The sequence below is a fragment of the Larimichthys crocea genome, chromosome XX, assembly GCF_000972845.2.
Source record: "Larimichthys crocea isolate SSNF chromosome XX, L_crocea_2.0, whole genome shotgun sequence".
Lineage (NCBI taxonomy): Eukaryota > Metazoa > Chordata > Actinopteri > Sciaenidae > Larimichthys > Larimichthys crocea.
Genome location: NC_040030.1, coordinates 6756200 through 6779264, shown reverse-complemented (window position 1 = coordinate 6779264; position 23065 = coordinate 6756200). Strand labels below are relative to the sequence as shown.

General features: G+C 42.9%; 3 protein-coding genes and 1 long non-coding RNA gene across 7 annotated transcripts in view; 1 reads left to right on the top strand and 3 right to left on the bottom strand.

Annotated features, from left to right (window-relative positions):
• The first annotated feature begins 4 nt into the window (after positions 1-4).
• On the top strand, positions 5-6258 carry krr1 (KRR1 small subunit processome component homolog). Its single transcript, XM_010750458.3, has 10 exons — positions 5-136; positions 781-956; positions 1101-1235; positions 1330-1455; positions 1688-1771; positions 2350-2406; positions 3405-3575; positions 3791-3868; positions 4855-4951; positions 5038-6258. The coding sequence occupies exons 1-10, from the start codon at positions 61-63 to the stop codon at positions 5190-5192; spliced, it is 1155 nt and encodes a 384-aa protein (XP_010748760.2). The 5' UTR covers positions 5-60; the 3' UTR covers positions 5193-6258.
• On the bottom strand, positions 5741-9031 carry glipr1a (GLI pathogenesis-related 1a). 2 transcript variants are annotated; one of them, XM_027272262.1, is made up of 7 exons: positions 8745-9031; positions 8008-8256; positions 7764-7879; positions 7052-7137; positions 6707-6733; positions 6490-6504; positions 5741-6453 (listed from the first exon to the last, which is right to left on the bottom strand). In XM_027272262.1, exons 1-7 carry the CDS (start codon positions 8913-8915, stop codon positions 6314-6316), a joined length of 804 nt encoding a protein of 267 aa, XP_027128063.1. In that variant the 5' UTR covers positions 8916-9031; the 3' UTR covers positions 5741-6313. The 2 variants fall into 2 exon arrangements, with proteins under 2 accessions (XP_027128063.1, XP_010748761.3); XM_010750459.3 differs by having other exon boundaries at positions 5741-6504; positions 8745-9029.
• A 1883-nt stretch (positions 9032-10914) lies between these two features.
• LOC109142596 (uncharacterized) lies at positions 10915-16198 on the bottom strand. Its single transcript, XR_003464307.1, has 4 exons — positions 15966-16198; positions 15417-15783; positions 14201-14993; positions 10915-13618 (listed from the first exon to the last, which is right to left on the bottom strand). It is a non-coding gene; the product is annotated as an uncharacterized LOC109142596 (long non-coding RNA).
• A 5899-nt stretch (positions 16199-22097) lies between these two features.
• Positions 22098-23065, bottom strand: part of cmah (cytidine monophospho-N-acetylneuraminic acid hydroxylase) — a 43541-nt gene continuing 42573 nt past the window's right edge. For all 3 annotated transcript variants that reach the window (XM_019257870.2, XM_019257872.2, XM_019257871.2), the window contains exon 15: positions 22098-22984. In XM_019257870.2, the coding sequence (XP_019113415.1) occupies positions 22813-22984 (172 nt within the window). In that variant the 3' untranslated portion in view covers positions 22098-22812. The remainder of the gene's footprint in view (positions 22985-23065) is intronic.

Genomic DNA, 23065 nt, shown 5'->3' with positions numbered 1-23065 from the left:
CTTTGACCGCTAAACTCACGCCAAGAAGAGTCTCTACGTCACTTCCGCGCCTGTTTAACAATGGCGTCCTCCACGACGGGAGACGGCGTGAGTGAAGCACAGACAGGGAAAAAATCCAAAAAGAGCAAAAACCAAGGTGAGTGACGGACACCGCGGAGTTTGAAGACGCTGTCCGACACCCGGCGACCCGCTCGGTGTAACGCACAGCTGAAACGTGTCGGCTGACCGGCGTGTTTACATGTCAGCTGCACGGACTAGCTGAGAGCTAACATGTGAGCTGCGGTGTTGGAAACACTTGTTGGTTGTTTTAGTTCAAACTTGGCTTTGTTTCAAGGAAAACATCAGCAGGACAACATCTGTACTCTGACACGTGTGTGTTAAGAGATGTACAACTTCGTACGGAAGCCGAGAACGGCCTTTTTTTTCCTTTTTTTTTAAGTGTTATGTAATAATTATCCCGTTTTCTCTGCTAAAGGGTCAATGTGTGTTGTTTTCTTTATACAGCTTGTTAGATTTACCTTCGTGTCCACGTCTCCTTTCTCACTTTAATGTTTTTCAAATTTTAAATTAGTTTTATGGAACAAATTTTGCCTTTTTCTCTGCACATCTCTGTCAGAAAGCTGCAGCTCAGATAGGTCCATTCTAAAACATCCAGCTGACAATACAACAGGGTGCCGGACGTGTGGGTTGAGTGATGTGACGTTACTACAGAGGAGGCAGGATTTGAGTTGTATGAAAAGGGTTAAGTCGGTCCATTGTTCTGATGTTTGCGTCATGCAGTGGATGAATCTGAACTCCTGACTGTCCCCGATGGATGGAAAGAGCCGACGTTCTCCAGAGACGACAACCCCCGTGGTCTGCTGGAGGAGAGCAGCTTCGCCACCCTCTTCCCCAAATACAGAGAAGCCTACCTGAAAGAGTGCTGGCCACTTGTGGAGAAGGCCTTAGGAGAGGCGGTAAGTTACTGAGTTATCAGAAAACAGAACATAAACTCCCTGAATCAGAATCATTTTTATTTTTACTTTCAGCACAATCCTCAGGCTGAATTGCAGATTTATTTTCTTGTTTTTGATCCCCCCTCACCTTGTGTAACTTCTCAGCACATCAAAGCCTCTCTGGATCTGATCGAGGGAAGCATCACAGTTTGCACCACCAAGAAAACGTTTGACCCTTACGCCATCGTGAGAGCCAGAGATCTCATCAAGCTGCTGGCCAGGAGCGTCCCGTTCGAGCAGGTTAATGATCACCGCGCCACTGTCACATACAGGATGCCGCCGTCACGTCAGGTGGTGGTCTGTTGACTAATGTCTGTCTTTGTTCTGCTTCCAGGCTGTGCGGATACTACAGGATGACATGGCGTGTGACATCATCAAAATCGGGACCCTCGTGAGGAACAGGGAGCGGTTTGTGAAGCGGAGACAGCGGCTGATTGGCCCCAAGGGCTCCACCCTCAAAGTAAGTCCCACTCCAGCATCCACCTTTCATCCAACACATCTCATACCTGTCGAGAAGCAGCAGTCACCTCAGTGATACTACTTTGTTTTCTTAGTCTGTCAGTCACTATGGTGCATTTTGTTATACATGTCACTAGGTGGCAGCATTGATTCTCATCAGTCCACAATATCAGAGTATTATTATCAGTGTAGCAGCACTGTTAACTGTACCTTCCTGTTTCCTGTTTTTACAGGCACTGGAGCTGCTGACCAGCTGCTACGTGATGGTGCAAGGCAACACAGTGTCGGCCCTGGGGCCCTTCAATGGCCTGAAGGAGGTGAGAACTTCAGAGCTTCTGTGTGTGGAGAAACTGACCTCTAGTACGTGATCATGAGAGACAAACACCAATTCACCGTGTGACAAAAGAACAGACATGAAATGAACTTTTATTCATCGTAACATGAATTTGACCCAAAAATGCATCTACACTGAGAAACAGCTGTCCACCCACTGTGTGTGTGTGTGTGTGTGTGTGTTCTCTACTTCCTGTGCTGAGTTGCAAAAAAACTCCCCACAGGCCTAATGTCCCCATTTTTTCTCACATTCATTTGATTCACCTGTCAATGATTCTAGATTACTGCACTTGGCTACTAACAAACCGTCACTTAAATCTGAACTCCCTTTTTTTTTAGAAAACAGTTGGTTGTGGTGACAATGATTTATTTTCATGCAGAGATGATGTGAAATAAAACACATTTTTAGTACACAATATATTTTAATGTCAGATGTTTTTTTAACTATTAAAATCTACTTATCTATCATCAAATTGTCTTTAATTAGAATTAAACTTTACAAAAAGAACAGGATGTAGAAGCATTAGGGTTTTTTCTTCATGTCTCTTTCTCCTTTGTTCAGGTACGCAAAGTGGTGATGGACACGATGAAGAACATTCACCCCATCTACAACATCAAGGTACGTACAAACTGCTCAAACCTGGCTGGCGAGGAAGCTTTCTGCCGGGTCACAGCTCAAAAGTAAAAAGTACTGGATCAATTAACATGTTCTGACAGACTGCACTCATGCCCGATGAAGATATTTTCCATCCTTGTTCTTGATCTCCTGACTGAAACAAGTCTCTCTGGGTTTGCATGCCAAGGCTGGCTCAGCCCGGAGCTGAGGGCGTGAAAGAGTCTCAGATGTTCAAAGTAGGGTGTTCAGGACTATTTCATCACGTCTGAGTTGTTTATTACAGGTAACAGCTGCAGTTTTTCATGTAGTATTACTGGTGTAAACAGATACAGAACATACTGACAAACAGCATGGAGCTGCTGAAATCAGGTGTTTAAAACACTAACCACACAGCTGTGTGGCTGTGTTGTGGGTCTGGGGTTGTGGGTGTGTTTTATTTGTGTTGAACGTAACCTCATATGAAACCTTCAGGAAACACACAAACCAAAGGGAAGCTTCTTGGTTACAAACATTTGCAGCATTGACTGTGAGCCACACAGAGTTTATCAGAGTTTTCTCAGAGACATTTCAGGCTGACTGTAGCAGTTTGACCTGTTCTGATCATCTGATCGACCACTGCAGCTTGACATGTGGTTGCATAGGTTTATTTTGGTTCCACTTCTTGGTTGCAGGTTGCTGCAAAAACAGCTACATCTACACTGATCTTCAGTAGTTAACGCTACAAGCTTTAGGACTGTCTAAACACTTCTGACCTCCAGTTAACCGCCTCACTAATGCACGTCCATCTCGTTCTTTGCACTCTTGTGACTCTCAATCCACCACAAGTGGTCGACCTACTGACCCCTAGTTTAAAAGAAGATTTATGACAGTTTAAGTTGACGTTGAGAGATGAATGCAGGTTTGACCTTTTTAAAATAAAGGCACATGGCTTGACAGAACAGCATTTTCATTATTTTCGCTCCACCCCCAACCCGTTGCATACTCTCTGATGGCTGAATCAGACGCTGATGATCAAACGGGAGCTGTCCAAAGACCCCGACCTGCGGATGCAGAGCTGGGAACGCTTCCTGCCCAAATTCCGCCACAAGAACCTGGCCAAGCGCAGAGAGCCCAAGAAGAAGAGCGTGAAGAAGGAGTACACACCATTCCCTCCATCTCAGCCAGAGAGCCAGGTAAAACACATTTATGTTAACATTCATAGCTGAATAAACGCCTCTATCCCGTCTATGAACAACACAGCAACATTAGTTGTCTTCAAGTAGTAGTATTTTTAAAAAGTGAATTCTAATGAAGATTGACCGGAATGTTTTCTCAATGTGCAAACCCTGTTTTTGGATCGAATTTGCATCTTAAACGTTGATTTTAACTCTGTGGATCTACTTTGCAGGTGGACAAGGAACTGGCCACGGGTGAATTCTTCCTGCGTGAAAGTGTGAAAAAGAGGAAGAAGATGGAAGAGATCAAGGTGAGCTCAGAGTGGAGTCATCTCCTGCTGGCCTGCTCGCCAGTGATCCTGCAGGGTGCTGCTGACGTTGTCAAAGCGCAACCAATGAGATAACCGCTGAATTTGACATAGCCTAGCAACCACACGTGCAAGCAGGGGAGGCAGAGAGTGATGGAAGAAATTATAACTCCCCAAACTCGACTTTATAATCAACATACAACGATTTCACCAGGAAAAGTCGTCAGCAGTCGTCAGGGCGACTACCAGCTTTGTGAACAGGCACATGGTTCACAAACTTAACTTCAGTGCTGGCTTTAGCAAGCTATTTGTTTATGTCCATAACTATACAGGTATACATGGTGACATTGAATATACTTTCTATCACAAGAATAGCTACATGACAGTCAGGGGCTGGAAAACTATAGCTTATTTAGTAAATATCATGTTGTTTCATCAAAATTCAGATTTTTGCACAGAGCTGACTATAAACAGGAAAGAGGGCAGTGTGTTGTAAACGGGCAGCGGCACACACGCTGTATACATGTCAGGGGCTAGATTAGCATGCTCTGATTCCAGGTAACATCATAACAGTAAACAGCCAAATCCCACCAGGCACGGATGAGACACATTCCATATGCGCAGTTGCTGCCGGAGCTAATCGTGGCCGCTTTGTTTCAACCCCACCGGAAGCTCAGCAGTCCGTTTCAGAAGCATCTCAGAAGCGGGTCTCCAGTCTGCTCCAAAGAAAATATGCAGCTGTTCTATTTTTGACAGACGCCACAAGCAGCCTGCATCAATCTGCACAGAGCAGGCCAGAAGTCAGACACAGAAATGGAATAGTGATAAGATTTCGGCAGGGACTTTCCAGTCAGTCAACATGCCCCAAAGCAGCACCCTGATGAGGCTGGTGGGGTTTTGCCAGCAGAGATGCTGTCAAAGGCTGCAGAAAAAATAGTATGAAGAGGAAGATCATTTTGTGTGAACTAACACTTGTTCCTCTTTCTCAGGTGAAGCAAGCAGAGGCTCTGACCAAGAAGCAAGAAGAGCGGAACAAAGCGTTCATTCCTCCTAAAGAGAAGCCTTTAATGAAGAAAACCACTAAAGGTAGGAATAAAGCAACGACCTGAGAGCAAAGCAGACATGTCTGAAACCGTACAGCTAACCTCTGTCCCACCTTGTTTCTGTCACAGCTCCTACAGAAGGCAAGCTGGACATCGAAGCCATCAAGGAGAAAGTGAAAAAAGCCAAAACCAAGAAACTGGGAGCTCCACCGGTGAACCCAGCGCCTCCAACCAGCGGCACAACAGACAAAAAGAAAAAGAACAAGGCAAAAAGCAAAGGCTAAACCACACACGTACACCACTGATGGAACATGGACCATGTGACATGGTATTTGTTGGGCGGTCCTGTTGGACAGAGTCAGGACTCAAGTGATGTCATACGTGTTGATGTCACATGGGTGTGTGTGTGTGTGTGTGCGCGCGTGTGTGTTTGAATCATAACATCACAAACTGTCATGGACTTTTTTATTGAGCTACTTTTGTTGTAAAATCTTCCTCTAGCTGGACACCAGTGCAAAGAGCAAAGTTTCCTGTTGTCTGTATCGTTTGTCTGTTGTCCACATTTTGTATGGTCAGTATTTATATGCCTCGGAATGTTTTCCCTCTCAGACTGTGTATGTTTAGGAAGAGGCAGACTCATTCATAAAAAAAGCCAAATTTTTAACAACCTGGATCTTATTTTTGTAGGTTTGTCTTCATTCTTTTTGGTCATGAAAACATTTGCCTAGCAGCTTTATTGCAGAGGTGCAATACTCAGATTTGACACAGGTGTACAGTCTCCATTCATGGGTGGTTCATAGTCTTTATTGAAACAATCTCAATGTCTTTAAAACTCCATTTTTTGTACCACCGTATTTCTGGCAGCGCTTGTTGCAGAGCTGTACTTTGTTTTAAATATCAAACACTGTTAATACTCACTGGCACAAATCTGTAAACTGACATCATGATGTTGACATAGTAAACATGTTGCTATTTACTCGTCCACACACATTGATTAGCATTTATTTGGAATCTTGTGTGTTTCCATCATCAAGTAAAAGCTCCCATTTTAGCTGTTTTTCTGGCTCTTAGACGTTTCAGTGGGAGGCCATAAAATCAAAACAATGAGCTGAAAGATGCTAAAATGCTCTGTAGAGCACTCTGAGCATTCTCTCATTTTACATTTGATCAATTCATTTATATCAAAACTCAGAAAAATACAGTAGACAACTTGGGATGCATTTACATCTTCTCTGCCAAACCTGAGTTTAGTTGAGTTTAGCTACCCACCAGCTTCTTTGTGTCTCTACAAAGAAGCTGGTGGGTAGAGTGATGTACTTTCTGACAGCTGTGCATAGACAGAAAAATAAACCGATGAATTAAACTCACTGACTAAGTCCATGTCCTTCTGGTAAGCGCATACGGTCTATTCATAGCAGAAGGTATCGGGGTAGAAGTGGTGAACTGCATATGCTGCGATGAAGGTTAAGATGAGGGCAATGGGTCGAACCACCAGAATATTCACATAGTTTGAGTCACTGTAAGTCTGGACAGGGTCCCAGTCTGAAGCCCAGTCTGGAGCCCAGCCTGGAGCCCAGTCTGGAGCCCAGGTGTAGCCTGTAAACACAACATGAAGTCTGCGTCAGAGAGGTTTGTGTAATTGTAGTTTTTCCTGCAATCTATCCAGTGGAATATTGTGCTGACTTCTTTTCCTCTTAAGACTGGAGGAGTCAGACTCATTCATAAAAAGCGTTTGTGTATTTTAACTCATTCTGGATTTTAGCTCTGCTTCAAACTCTGTTTTGTGTGCGGTGCTTACTTTTTGGTGAATCTCGTTCTTGGCTACCTGCAAACACATAAAGACACGTTAGAAATGCTTCCTGTTGTTTTGTTTTTTATTTTAGGACAAAATGTTTGACATTTTATTTGATTCACAGATTTGAATGTGGCTTGTTATAGTGTCTATCATTGATGGACAGCCTTTTTGGTCTTGCCTAAAATAGCTAACAATAAAAACAAAAACTAGTCTTTAAATGATGGAGCTGTAACAGTCTCAGGGGTCACAATATCCAAGAAATAAAATATCAAAAAAGGCAAAAGTACCCAACGCTTTAGCGATTTGTAAAAAAAAAAGAAAAAGAGATATACTTGACTGAATACTTACGGCAGAGACTGTCCAAACATGTGCCTTCACATCGAGAACAGGCTGTCCCCTGTGATTCGTATGGTCTCATTCCTATCACGTTACCCCTGTACAAGGAACAACAGTCCAAGTTAAATCACTTCCTCATATTGTAGGTGGTTTCCTTGGTTTCTTTCTGTTCACATTCCGCCTGCACAAGGAAAAAACATCCCAGCTGAAACATTACAACATATGGTGACAAATGTTTGCTCATTCTGGGGATGTCTTTGCTCTGAACCCTCTACCCTCTTATCTCATGTCTGTGACACTCAGCACATTGGCTTTTATTGAAAACAGTTGACAAATAAACATTACATTTCTCAAACAGCTGGTCTCTGTAGTTTTTAATCAGACGTTATGAACAGGAAGTAAGTGTGTTTTTTTCGGGAACAATATACAGTGATGACTTCATTTATTTTTTGTCCTTGAGTATTTCCAGTAGGTGTGTGTGTGTGTGTGAGAGAGGGTCAAAATAAGTTGAGTTTTGGACAACATCTAGAAAGAACATATATCAGGCTTTGGTACACATATAATACTTACTGTTATGTTGACAGTAAGAAAAAACGAATACTTCCAGGCTGAACCAGGACTGAAACTTTGCATAACCCAACCTCCGCCTCAAACACCATCAGAGAAATGTTCCATCATTGACAGTTTATTAAGCTGGAGATATTTGTGGACATATTCAACTTACCCCACAGCGTAGTTGCATACAAAATTGACAGTCTCTCTGTTACCAAAGCCACCAATCACACCATTTTGGCACAGCTGGACGGCACAACCAACCTTGTAGCTGCTTGCCCACACAACCTGGAGACAATGAAAGGGTTAATTTGAACAATGCCCCTAATCTAACTATCACAACTAGTTCCTCTTTCATTTCACCACAAATAGAAACAAGCATTTTATCATTCATATACAAAGATAAGTACACACACCTGTGTGTAGTGGCCACACTTGTTTGTGCATGCGTTGCGGTTGTAGTTATAGTCTACTTTCTCTTTCACCCAACTTTGTATGGCTCCCTTCACAGTGAAAGATGATTGTGGGGAGCCTATCCAGAGGTTTTCTCCTACAGAGTTAAAGGTAGGGTGCACACGCCGGACATCGTCAAGGTAGATGTTGTGTTCAAATCTACAGTGTCTCGCCCACGCTCTTGCAGTGATGGCCAAGCCCTCATCCCATGTCTGTTCAAGCAGAGATAAAAAAAAAATATATGAAGCAACTTTCCTTTATATTTTTGTCAGTATTGCAACAATTATTGCCCCTAAAATTTTGTCTTCCGTCTCTCTCTGTGCTTCCCTCTCCTCAGCAGATAACTGCATAGAAGATTGCACTTTAGTTACAGTAACTAAAGTTGAACCTAACACAAAAGATTTGTGTGGATTTACTTTGCCCTGCAAGTGATCTGACACATTAAACATCTACTTTTTCTGCAGGCAAATGATATTCATTTCCTAGATGATCCAGGGATTTAAACTATCAACCTTCCGGTCTCAAGCCACTGTGGCACCATTCCAAAACTGACATAGGTTTTGACAAAATTATCCCTTTCACTTCATAAGAAATGTTTTTTTTATGCTTCATCATTGCTGCAAAACAGCATCAGAATTAAATCCTTCCTTATGACATGTTTTTATTTGTTCATTGAGAAATAGAAGAGCTTCATGCCTACCATGTACAGCATGTCGCTCGCAGGAGGATTAACCGATGACCGCGCCCTGTTGTGTTCGCTCACACAGTCATTAATGAACTTTGCGTCAGTGATTCCTGGCAGTGAAACTGAACACACTTCGGAGCCCAGGACAATCCAGACCCACAGCAAAGTCTCCACCATTCTCCCCATGCTTCTCAGAATTAAACGCTGCAAGCAAAGGCACAGGCGCTGTGGTTTGTAAAATAATACATCAGCATCTGGTGTTAAAACGTTACTGTCGAACAGGAAGTTACTAACTCAAGAGGAACAGGATGTGTCTGTTTAAAGAGAGAGATTTTAAAGAGAGAGAAATTGTGTCATTTCTCACACTGAAGTAGGGCTCGTTAAAAATAAAAGCGTGAGATGTGTGATGGAATTTTCCAATGTATGACTTTTTGATGGTTTAACATATGCCATGTAATCACATGTTCCATATATGTTTGCAGAAGTCTTGTTATTAGGGCAGAAAAACGATTTTCACACCAAGGAACTTCTGCAATCATGACAGTGCATGTGGTTGCATCTCATCTGCCCTGACAGTTTATTCGTGCCTTGACCTCAGAAACTTCCTCTTTCGTAGCTGACTTCTAGAAACACCACTTACTCTCACAGTGTTCTTTGAGCTCTGCACTTTCCTCCTCTGCATAGAAATAAATCTCAAAAGACAATTGTCGTTGTCTAACTCGTTATTTCAGTATTTCTCAGTAGTCTTTATGTAATGTATGGTAATGTAATAGATTTTCCCACGACAATGCAACATGTGCAACATTTTCACACTGTGTGCACAATGAAGTTATTAAAGTGAGCAGAGTGTGAAAGATATGTGAGAAACATATCACGTTCATGTAGAACAGCACACTCAGAACCAATCGCCCTTTTATAGTCAGCGTGCTGCTTGTTTCATGCATGTGGTGATAAAATCTGTGAGAAAGTAACTACAGTATGCAGCTTGTCTTATTCAGCAGCTGTGACCCGTTAGACCGTTCAGCCGTGAATAACTTATTTTACTGAGTTTCTTCATGAGGTTTCTCTGTCTTTAAAATTAGATGTTTCTTTCATTCTGAACTTCCCCCGGGTCATGCCTTGGTATTGTCTAAGTGGTGTTCTTTGTAATGATTACATGATTATATTAGAGTAACTCTCTTCATTCTTGACATTTTGCTGAACATAGTCAAAACCTTGGATTTTGGGTGAAAATTGGAACTATGTGGTTTATAAATCTGATGCAGAGGCAGTGTTTCCTTCCACTGTGCACACAGTTGTCATGTTCTATAGTCAGCCTGGGGCCTTCTTTTTTTTCAAACACTTTATTTATAGTTTTTTCAATTATCATACAAAACAATCATATTCTGTTTTACAAATAACCAAAGAAAAACAATCCCGACAACAGACAGAGACTGAACAAATCCAAAATCAACGTGACAAAATTTGTCAGACAGGAAAAAACAGGAGAGAAGAACAAAAACAAAACAAAAACACAAGACTAAACAATCACAACAAGTGCACCTAATACTTATTGTTACAGGATTGTTCAAGGGCAGGTATAGTCACTCAGAGTTCCAGTTCCAGACCAGGGAAATTGTTCACATGGGTTATTAGAGGGTCCCAGGTTTTGTGGAATCTGCTGATGGAACCGTTGAGGGTGCGTCTGATCTTTTCCAGCTTAAGATTCTGCATAACGTCCCTAAATCAGTGGTGATGCGATGGAGGAATAGCAGCCTTCCACTTGAATAAAATTAAGCGTCTAGCTAGTAATGAGGAAAAGGCAATGACCCTCTGTAGATGAACAGGGGGAACAGATCCCGTTGGATCAGAAAACCAACCAAAAACAGCAACCAAAGAAGACGGTGAGAAGTTATAAGCATAAGCATTAGAGATGACTTCAAAAAAGGATGACCAAAAAGGAAAAAGTTTCGGACAAGACCAGAACATATGATAGGAAGTAGCCGGGGTCCGTTTACATTACATACATTACATACTACTGCGGGACTGAAGAAGCTGCTGCGGCTACAGGGATTTCATGAACTGAAAGAGAAGCTCTTCATATATTGTTCAGATACAACAAGAATCACCCACATTCATAGACCAATGCAGGGTGAATATTTAGTTTAGTATTGAACGTATTTCATGATCCGCGACACATTGTCAGCTTTGGTACAACATACCAGCTGCTCAGCTGATTCACATGCGAGATTTAGGATTTAGCTGGATGGCCATATCTCGGATGCTGTCTGTAAACATACGAACACTGTACAACCACAGGACACAACTCGGTCTGGTGGACTCAGCATCAAAGGGCACTCAATCGTGTGCCTGTGCAACCCCCTTATGATCACCAGTGGAATGAAGAGTTAAGGCCCATCAACCCCTTCACTGATGATGGAAATCATGGAATTGAACTTTTTGTCAGAGCATGTGACCTGCTTGAGAGATAGTCTACTAGCTTCAGTAATTAAGTTGTTACATTATTGTGGTGTCATACATTGTCACATATAGACTCAGATATAAATAAATGTGTGTTCAGTTCCTAGGACCGAAGATTTGCCTATAATGTGCTTTTCTTAAATAACAGAATGTGGTGTTATCACCATATGGATATGCGCCATGTATATTATATTTAGTTGTGGATGAAGTATTCAGTTCTTTTAGTTAAGTAAATTTAATTCAACCCTATTGGTGAAGATGGACTTATAAATTCATTTTGTTTACAGTTTTTCTGTACTGGATGCACATATCCTAGTCATCATAGACACTAAAATGACAATGAACCAGTCCATACAAAGTAGAAACATACAGTAGAACCATTTATTAGGAGGGCCTTACTATAACCATTAGAGGAAATAATCTCTGCTAATCACTTAACTGCTGCTTTGGGTCATATCAAAGGGTAGAGATAAATGACACACATTTTCAACTTAAAGTTCACAATATTCAATTTGAAACAAAAACCATGGCTTGAAATATAGCTTCAAAAGTAACATATTACATTTCTACTTATATTTCTTCATGCCTTTATTCAATACTTTCTCTAGGAAAAAGATTAAATGACAACAATTATTTTTGAAAAACAAATAAACAAATTTCCTCATCATAACTGAGCTCCAACAGCCCTCCATAATATTACCTCTCACGCTCTTCCAAATCCTGGTGAATTGCGTATGGCAAAAGTCATATCACATTTGAAAGCAGTGTATTCTGCATGAACTGGAATGCAAAGAATATTTGCACAACAAGTATTTGCTTATGGAAATCGGGAATGGGTGATGAACTCAAGGCTTGGCTTTGATGAGAAGCCCAGTGCTTGGACTGTCACATCCCGTGAGGAAAACAAGAATATCCTCCAGAGAGACGTCGTTTTCACCTGTAAGACATTAAAAGAAAGTATCACAATTAATGATGACTATGACTATTTTCCTAAAGTATTGTACCACTGAAGCGATGCAAAGTGATGTTAGAGAGGTGAGTAGTTAAATTCCCCTAAACAGTTTAATTGAGAATTATTTCGGGTTGATGTGTTGTTGTTGATTCTCTCAGGCTGCAGTATTTATTTAGACTTTATTGTAGTAATGTGATAGGATGCACTGCACGGTTTCGCTACCCGGCTGCGCCTGTGATGAGACCAAGTGCTCTAGTTCTGAGACATTGTGTGGTTGGACACGGAAGGAAGCGACAAGACAGACTTTTTGACGAGTGGTAGAAAAATATAGATAGGCAGTCCTGAGAGAATTAATTTAAACATTTTCACTGCGTTAAAATAAATTATTTTCAAGTGAACTACATCCCAGCATCCGGTGTTTCTGTCTGAAACACATTAGTTTTTTATTTTTGAAATGTCTAGGCTAGGTAGCCCTGGGAGCCCTTAGAACACCTGTTTTTTGGGCTAGGCTATGTTGTGGAAAAGTACCTAAAGTTCCTAATATGGCATAAACAATCAGGACACCATTATAAAAGAAAGGCAGAGGATAAGCAGGTTCAGAAACACCCGACTAGCCTGAAATAACACCCAATAGAATTGGTCCGAGTTAAAATAAATCTTCAAGATGGGCTGAACCTCCTCGGGGCATAGGCTACAATTGATGAGGACCATAATAAATACAGGCTAATTCTGCTCATATTTTGCTGGATGCACAAGAAGCCATTACAACCCAGATATGATTATGGATTATGGTAGCCAAAATGAAGAGCCAATGACCTAGTCCAGCTCCACCTCCCTGGACCTGAAGGCATGTCCTCACTCTGTCTCTGATTGGCTTACCCCAATATTCTTACCAAAACCCTATAAATAGGTCCAGAGAAATAGAGCTGGAGTAGGTGAAGCTCCACCTTTCTGCATGTCCACTGGCTCTGCAGTGAGCACCACTTGCAAAGGATGGTCCCCGAGCAGTTGGGGGTTCAGTGCCCGAGCAACAAGGGTACTTTGGCTGTACCCAAAAGATGAACTGGCACCTCTGCAGCTACTAGCCATACTGAATATTTGGTCTGAGCTGGATTCAAACTGCTGACAAACAGTCCTGCTGCCCGGAATAATGTATTTCTAATTCACATAAACTGTCTTACATAGTGGAGCGTCTCAATTAAAATTATTTTTTTCCAATGTCATGCACTATCATGATGCAGCCAAAACAGTTTAAAACTTACATTCAGCATCCTAAAGGTAGTCTTGCCAAAAAGCCAGGGTACGGCACTCTTCTTGGAATGCATTACTCCCTCTTTCAGAGTGAATGATCCGGAAGAGATTCTCTACATCAGCTGCTGTTAAGCTCTTTTCAGCCTTCAAAAAAAGGCACTTCATCTGTTGAGGGTATCTCTGGATAGTATCTAGGACACCTAGAGACATTATGCCAACTCTGAACCTATTAAAAGGGAAACAAATTGGAATGTGTTGTTCGGGTTGGGGGGGGATTTGAACCCCAACCACTGCAGAGGGTTCTGTACCATGCCCTACCAACAGAGCTACAAGGGCATCCCCCACAATGAATTTGAAACTATTTTCAGTATATAGAGATATAAAAGAAATATATATATATATATATATATATATATTAAATAAAAAAAAATTTAAAATAAAATAAAAATAGATATATATATATATACACTTATTGCATTAGTACACTATAAAATGGAACTCTACATCCATCATTGAAATTGTTCTTATACAGCAGTATCAGAAATGTTCAGGCTGATTTTTATCCAAAAAAGGTATTATATTAGTAGTATAGTAGTATTACAGTATTAATATAGATTAATAATATTGTTGGTCTATAGCTGAGCACTCTTGGAGGTGGCTGAGGACATAATCCCAACTAAATTCCACCCATCCCCTCCAACACTGGACAGACTCAAGAGCACATTCAGCAACAGATACAGACTCCCCTGCTGTTCAAGACAGTGTTAAAAAAGAAATCCTCTCTGAAAACTAATTTAATCATAAATACCTTTGAAGTTGCATGTGAGGACTTTAGCATCAGGTGGACCCTCAAAGATGCCAATTTTGTCCTTAATTTCCAGAAGACAGAGTCGGAAAAACTCCCGAGTAGGTCCTCCATTGTCCACGGCACCCTCAGATGCATTGTTATTAATATTGATTAAAAACCCATTTTCCAAAAATGTTTGCAATGAGGTAAAGGAATAAGGGACACTTGAACACAAAGTGTAAATGCAAACCCAGAAACATGTTGTAAAAAAACAAACAAACATTTAAAGAGTCTGCTGCTGGAAATGCCTGTCAATGGGAAGGCTCATGATTGGATAGCAACTGGAGCCAGATGTGGACACCATAGACGTACATAAATACCACGTGTAAATGTATGTGGTCAAGTGCTATCTGATTGCAACCTGATCACAAAAAAAAAACACTTTTGACACCAGGTGTAAAGGGGACCATACATACACATGAAATATAATGCATGTTATAGCACGGGTAACCTCCATTCAGAGAAGTTTTTAAACCATGATATTAAAAAAAATGATCTATTGAATATTGTTGACAAAATGACCACAGAAATGACTGGATAACAGATAAAGAAAGAACAATAGTTTGCAGCTTGCTTTTTGCTACTTGTATCTAGGCAGGCAAGGAAATCAGTTGTTATCCTGGAATACAACACTTTTTATATAATATCTTCTACTGACCTCTCACTTGCGTTGGAATCTAAAGACCTAGAAATAGCTTCCTGGAGATCAGGGTCATCAGATAGGTATTCTTCATCAAATACGTCAAGGTATGTGCTACAAAAAAAAAAAAGAATATTTTATAATTAAGGTACAAATATGATGTTTCTTTAAACATATTTGTTGCATTACCACTGGACAAAGACCTTCCTTGATGGTTTAATAACTTAATTTTCTTGAATGGACAGTGCATTATTTAAAGGTGTAATATATGCCATTGGACAGCTGCCTGTTGTAAACAAGGACAGGACAGAGTGGGGGATGCTCGGCTGACGTGGCAAACACAAATTAAATAGAATGGATCCACAGACTTGCTTGCACTAATATACACCTGTCTGTGGGCAGGCAAAGTAATATTTGTTCCTCAGAGAGGTTCAGATCAAAACAAATCCAGAGAGAGTGCAACTTTCTTCTCTGTTCAGGACACCATTTTCTGACAATACTGTATGAGAAGAGATGAAAAATTTTGAAAAGATGGACCTGTAGGATGTGCTGGATGAACTATTGCCCGATGCACTGGGTTGAGTGGGACCATGGGACCCACCGGAGGTCCTATTCGCAAAGATGCCATGCCTTTTGCCGCTAGCATTGACATTGAGGCCAACCGACAACCCATGAGTGTTGCCAGTGGAGATGGCAGGAGTTCCACTGGACTTGGGTGAGAGTCTCATCAATAGTTATGACACCAGCAAAAGTGGACATGTGATAGAAGGTGCATCAAAACACCATATAACTTCATCACCACTGGACATGGAAGGGGTATGACTGGAAAGGGAATGGGCCTCAGAAGTGGAGATGTCTGGGACAACTTCTGTGGAAACGTCAGGCGTACTACCGATGGCTGAAACTGTAACATGGAAAAAATGAAAAAAAACTTTTGAGTAACATTTAACTTATATGACAGTGAGCATCAGAACACATTTAGGTCTTGTACAATACATTTTTTTTCTGCACAAAAATATTACTTAAAATGAAATAGATTTTTTAAAAAAGACTTAACATATGATGCAATAGTGTAAAAATATTTACCCGTGTGAGATATTTCTGCCAAACCAGGGTCATTTGTAAAGCTGCTTTCTCCGTCAAAAACTGACTGTAAATGCAAACAGATAAATACAATACAATATAATAATACAATACAATAAATCAAGTGTAAAATACAGTATTGCCGTTGTGACTGCCACTGTCATCTTAAAATCGTCAGTACTACAGATTCTTTTTCCTTACTTAAAATGATTTTGTCAGGCCTCACATAAATGTCACCTCTCTGGCGGGGAAGGAGCCTGAGCTGGTGCACGAGGTTGAGAGGTACCGGCTAGATATAGTCGGGCTCGCCTCGACGCACAGCGTGGGTTCCGGAACCAGTTTCCTTGAGAGGGGCTGGACGCTCTACCACTCTGGAGTTGCCCCCGGCGAGAGGCGCAGAGCGGGGGTGGGACTGCTTGTTTCCCCCCGGCTTGGCGCCTGTACGTTGGGGTTCACCCCAGTGGACGAGAGGGTAGCCTCCCTTCGCCTTCGGGTGGGGGGACGGGTCCTGACTGTCATCTGTGCTTATGCACCGAATAGCAATTCAGAGTACCCACCCTTTTTGGAGTCTTTAGAGGGGGTGCTGGAGAGCGCTCCCTCTGGGGACTCCCTCGTCCTCCTGGGGGACTTCAATGCTCACGTGGGCGGCGACAGTGAGACCTGGAGGGGCGTGATTGGGAGGAACGGCCCCCCTGATCTGAACCCGAGTGGTGTTCTGTTATTGGACTTCTGTGCTCGTCATGGATTGTCCATAACGAACACCATGTTCAAGCATAAGGGTGTCCACATGTGCACTTGGCACCAGGACGCCCTCGGCCGTAGTTCGATGATCGACTTTGTGGTCGTGTCGTCGGACTTGCGGCCATATGTTTTGGACACTCAGGTGAAGAGAGGGGCGGAGCTGTCAACTGATCACCACCTGGTGGTGAGTTGGCTCCGATGGTGGGGGAGGATGGCGGTCAGACCTGGCAGGCCCAAACGTTCTGTGCGGGTTTGCTGGGAACGTCTGGCCGAATCTCCTGTCAGAAAGAGTTTCAACTCCCACCTCCGGGAGAGCTTCGCTCATGTCCCGGGGGAGGCGGGGGACATTGAGTCCGAGTGGACCTTGTTCCGTTCCTCCATTGTCGAGGCGGCCGACCGGAGCTGTAGCCGTAAGGTGGCCGGTGCCTGTCGTGGCGGTGACCCCGAACCCGCTGGTGGACACCGGCGGTGAGGGATGCCGTCAAGCTAAAGAAGGAGGCCTACAGAACCTTTTTGGCCTGTGGGAGTCCTGAAGCAGCTGACGGGTATTGACATGCCAAGCGGAATGTGGCCTCGGCGGTTGCAGAGGCAAAAACTCGGGCGTGGGAGGAGTTCGGTGAGGCCATGGAGAGCGACTTTCGAACGGCTTCGAGGAGGTTCTGGACCACCATCCGGCGGCTCAGGCGGGGGAAGCAGTGCACTATCAACACTGTGTTCAGTGGGGATGGTGTGCTGCTGACCTCGACTGGGGACGTCTTGGGTCGGTGGAGGGAATACTTCGAGGACCTCCTCAATCCCACCAGCACGTCTTCCTTTGAGGAGGCAGAGTCTGGGGACCCCGTGGTGGTGCCCATCTCTGGGGCTGAGGTCGCTGAGGTAGTCAAAAAACTCCTCGGTGGCAAGGCCCCGGGGGTGGATGAGGTCCGCCCGGAGTTCCTCAAGGCTCTGGATGTTGTGGGGCTGTCTTGGTTGACATGTCTCTGCAACATCGCGTGGACATCGGGGGCAGTGCCTCTGGACTGGCAGACCGGGGTGGTGGTTCCCCTCTTCAAAAAGGGGGACCGGAGGATGTGCTCCAACTATAGGGGGATCACACTCCTCAGCCTTCCCGGGAAGGTCTTTTCGGGGGTCCTGGAGGGTCCGCAAGATTGTCGAACCTCGGATCCAGGAGGAGCAGTGTGGTTTTCGTCCTGGCCGTGGAACTGTAGACCAGCTCTATACCCTTAGCGCGGTCCTGGAGGGTGCAGGGGAGTTCTACATGTCTACCAGTCTACATGTGTTTTGTGGACCTGGAGAAGGCGTTCGACCGTGTCCCTCGGGGGGTCCTGTGGGGGGTGCTCCGGGAGTATGGGGTTCCGGACCCATTGATACGGGCTATCCGGTCTCTGTACTCTCGGTGCCAGAGCTTGGTCCGCATTGCCGGCAGTAACTCGGACCTGTTTCCCGTGGGAGTTGGACTCCGCCAGGGCTGCCCTTTGTCACCGGTTCTGTTCATAACTTTTATGGACAGGATTTCTAGGCGCAGCCAGGGCGTCGAGGGGCTGCGATTCGGTGGCCTCAGGATTAGGTCGCTGCTTTTTGCGGACGATCTGGTCCTGTTGGCTTCATCGGATCGTGACCTTCAGCTCTCCCTGGAGCGGTTTGCAGCTCAGTGTGAAGCGGCTGGGATGAGAATCAGCACCTCCAAATCCGAGGCCATGGTTCTCAGCCGGAAAAGGGTGGAGTGCAGTCTCCGGGTCGGGGATGAGATCCTGCCTCAAGTGGAGGAGTTCAAGTATCTCGGGGTCTTGTTCACGAGTGAGGGAAGGATGGAACGGGAGATCGACCGGCGGATCGGTGCGGCTTCTGCAGTGATGCGGACTCTGCACCGGTCTGTCATGGTGAAGAAGGAAAGGCGAAGCTCTCGATTTACCAGTCGATCTACGTTCCTACCCTCACCTATGGTCACGAGCTTTGGGTAGTGACCGAAAGAATAAGATCGCGAATACAAGCGGCCGAAATGAGCTTCCTTCGCAGGGTGGCTGGGCTCTCCCTTAGAGATAGGGTGAGAAGCTCGGCCATCCGCGAGAAGCTCAGAGTAGAACCGCTGCTCCTCTGCATCGAGAGGAACCAGCTGAGGTGGCTCGGGCATCTTGTGAGGATGCCTCCTGGACGTCTCCCTGGTGTGATGTTCCGGGCACATCCCTCCGGGAGGCGGCCCCGGGGAAGACCCAGGACACGCTGGAGGGACTACGTCTCTCGGCTGGCCTGGGAACGCCTTGGGGTCCCCCTGGGAGAGTTGGCAGAAGTGGCTGGGGGGAGGTAAGTCTGGGCTTCCCTGCTGAAGCTGCTGCCCCCGCGACCCGATCACGGATAAGCGGAAGAAAACGGAACGGAACGGAACGGAACGGAACTGACATAAATGGACTTCTGATGAAACTGTTTTTTCACAAGGTCTCCATTCAAACTCTGTGTGGGGGTAAGGGATGGCTCAACAAGTTTGTTGTAGCATGGCAGCAGGATTTCTAACCTAAGGAAGGGAAAACACACTGTGCATGAAAATTCCATTAAAGCTAAAAGAGCACACCATCACCATCATTCGTATGAACACAAAAATATACATTCTGTCATTTTCTCAGTTCACCCAACTTCCGTTTACTTCTGTTATTTAGTTGAGTATACATTTTTTAAATATATTTTTTCATAATTTAACTTTATTTTATAGCATCAGTTGTAGACAGACAGGAAAGGGAGAGAGAGATAGAGAGAGAGGGGATGGGATGCAGCTAAGAGCCTGAGCTAAGAGCTAAGAACTTGAACCCTGGCTGTTGTGGGAAGGACTTGGCCTTTAGTAAATAGGATGCACACTCTAGGTGAGCTACCAGGACACCTCAGTTCAGTGTAACTTCAATGGAATTGTTATGAGCTATTTACAACCATAATGCATTGACAAAATGTGTGTTCATCTTGTTATATATCCCAGCAAGCCTGTCAGAAATGAGCAGCAGCAAAGGGGAATGTCAAATAATAAAATAATATATTAATTCACAACACACAGGCACTTAAAATAAAGCTTTCATAATATAATATGTTGTGGTATTCTTGCAAATATCCAATGAAAAGAGGTAACAAATATTACAAAACAATTCCAAAACTTACCTGCATCCCTCCACAGCTGGCTGGAAGGCTGTTTTTATTGCCTCCATTACTCTGTCAGAATCCCAGTCACAGCCAAATTCCAAGGCAGACCTGATGTGGCCATTTTCAAAAAGCCACGCTTTTTTGGCACGTCTTGGCACATGCAGCGCCGGTCCTGGCCACATTTGCGCCCTGGGCGAACAGAACGTGAACTGTCTTGTGCCTGAAACCTTAGAAACATTAAAGAAAATATATAATTCTGTATAGAAACAGGCAGTGTTAACAGTGAATTTATTTTACACTGTATTCATGTAGGCTATGTATTTTGTGGTGGATATATGCCATTAGCTGCCCAAAGCTGACAATGTGTCGCGGATCATAAAATACGTTCAATCTATACTAAACTAAATATTCATCCTGCATTGGTCTATGAATCTAGGTGATTTTTATTATATCTAAACAATATATGAAGAGCTTCTCTTTCAGTTCATGAAATCCCTGTAGCCGCAGCAGCTTCTCCAGTCCCGAAGAAGTGCCGCGTCAGAGCGCAGTGCCATTACGCACGGCCATTAACTGTGTTTTACCTTCATTAAATCACCTGAAAACTATATCAAGCTAACCATACAGACCTCTACACACAGCAGAGTGTTCCGTTCAGAGTTGTGCCTTTTTATGAAGGAGATGCCCTGTTACCAGGGCTCATCATAGCTGCACTGAGATATAGAATATGATCTATAAATTTATATTCACTCTATTGAGACCCCTCATCTAGTTTTAAATAAAGCCTAAATATTCTTACCTCTTGTGTCTTGGTCCCTTTCGTGTGTATGGTCGGAGATTGTACACAGGGGCTGTATTGGGGCACTCCTGAGAGGTGGAGGGCATGCTCAGGTTGGCCCGATAAGCAGCTGCCTGGCCTGTTGTAGGCCTGTCACGGTTAAAAATTGAGCGCACTTCTTCTTCTGAAGTACGGGCAGGGTATTGGGCAGGGGTATTTGGAGGATTCTGGCACGCATTTGCCAGTGTATTTATCATGTCCTCATTGTTAAGTATTGCTGCAACTAGTTTGCGGGCAGCCTGACTCATTGTCATTCGCTTTTTTTGTGTAACAGAGGATGACACAAGATGGCTGCAGGCACTGCCGCGAATTCTGACGTCAGTGAAGTTTCATTCAATATATTCAAGGTTTCATTCAATATATTCAGAGTTTCATTCAATATATTCAAGGTTTCATTCAATATATTCAGAGTTTCATTCCATATATTCAAAGTTTCATTCCATATATTCAAAGTATCATTCAATATATTCAGACTTCATTCAATATATTCAAGGTTCACTCCATATATTCAGACTTCATTCAATATATTCAGACTTCATTCAATATATTCAAGATTTCATTCCATAGATTCAAAGTTTCATTCAATATATTCAAAATATCATTCAGTATATTCAGACTTCATTCAATATATTCAAGGTTCACTCCATATATTCAGACTTCATTCAATATATTCAAGGTTTCATTCCGTATATTCAAAGTTTCATTCAATATATTCAAGGTTTCATTCAATATATTCAAAGGTTTAATTTCCTGAACGGCATGCCATACACACACACACACACACACATATGTATATAGACATACATATATACATATATATACATATGTTCATCAATGTGAATATAAAAACGATTAATCAAAATCAGTTAAATGTAAACGTTAGTGCTCTTTATTTAGTCACATCTACATTTCAGGATCTGGTTATTATAGACACAGATTAAATGTTAAATATATATATTTCAATATTTATCATCACAGTAACAGTGTTACGCACATTAGTAGCTGTAAACACTCAGCATTAGAAAAATACATTCGTTGGTTTGGTGCTTACATAAGGAGTAAACATTTATAATCATTACTTTAAAAGTTACATACGTTGTTTTTGGTGCCTATTTGTTTCCCAGATATATTAGTGTGTGTGTGAATGGGTGTATAAGAGACATTAACTTAAAGAACTTTGTAGAAAGGCGCTTTATGAAGTTCAGTCCATTTCCTTGTATTAGTTCACGGGCAGATCTGCCACATCCAATATGGCGGAAGTGTTAACGTAACGCAGGTATATATGTCTGTGTATATATGTCTGTGTATATATGTGTATGGTTTCACCCATAAATAAACTGCACACCAGCGCACCAAGCCAAAGGGGGGAGGTGTTTCATGATTTGATTGGGCCGGCCCCTGTCAGTCAGCGTGTAAGGGCCCGTGGTAAGGAAACTTGCTTTTTTTTTTTTTTTTTTTTGCCTGTAGGCGGGACCAAAGCAAACAGGGTGGTTGTTCAACAGTGTGTTTGGGCTGTGTGATCTACTGGTTATGGGCCGGTCAGACCAATATTTAAAAATATATATATATATTGGGACTTATCGGCCCAAATAGCACGTCGGCCTACCGGTCAAATGCACGGTATGCCAGATTATCAGTCCGTGCCTGCCTGTAACAATGCACTTTGGCTGAAAGCTAAATCGTCTCCTACCCCTTTCCTTTCTACAAGGCTTGGTCCTAACTACTACACCCAGTGCTTGAAGAGCTCTAGACCTTACTGTAGAATAAACTAGTATATCATCATACTAAAGGCCAGTCTTTCTGAAATGTTAAACCTTAAACCTGAACGAATCGTAGTGTGATGTTCTGAATTTATAGAATAATAAAGCAGAACCTCTAACCTTTTTTGTGACCAAAATTTGTCTGGGTCTTAAATATTGAAAGAAATCCACCAAAGGAGTTAGTTTATTTTTTCATATAGCTCCAATTCTGTGTTGTGGAATAATAATAGTTTAAAAAATGTTTTAAAGTCTCAGCTAGAACAAGCAAATGGTGAAAAATATCATCTTGTTTGATGACGATTCCAAAGTGATATTTCTGAACCAGTAGGTGTCCTCAGTCACATTCTTAATCAGTATTCGATACTACTAGTACTTCTTATTTGGATTGTCACATTCAGACCCATATTGACTTTAATAATCTTAATATCCCACTGATTAGATTGAGTAAGCCGTAGACGATGCCGTGACTGTGTGTGTCAGGGTCCTGTATGGAAGTTTCCTGTTGCAGGAACTTGTTCCAGTCTGGTCTGCAAGTCGGTAGTTTTGTTTGGAAGTGGTTCCAGAATCTGTAGATCAACAGGAAAGATTAAAGTTTAGGATATTTATAATACGTGGGCCTCACAATGAGTCAAAGGCTTTTATCAGTA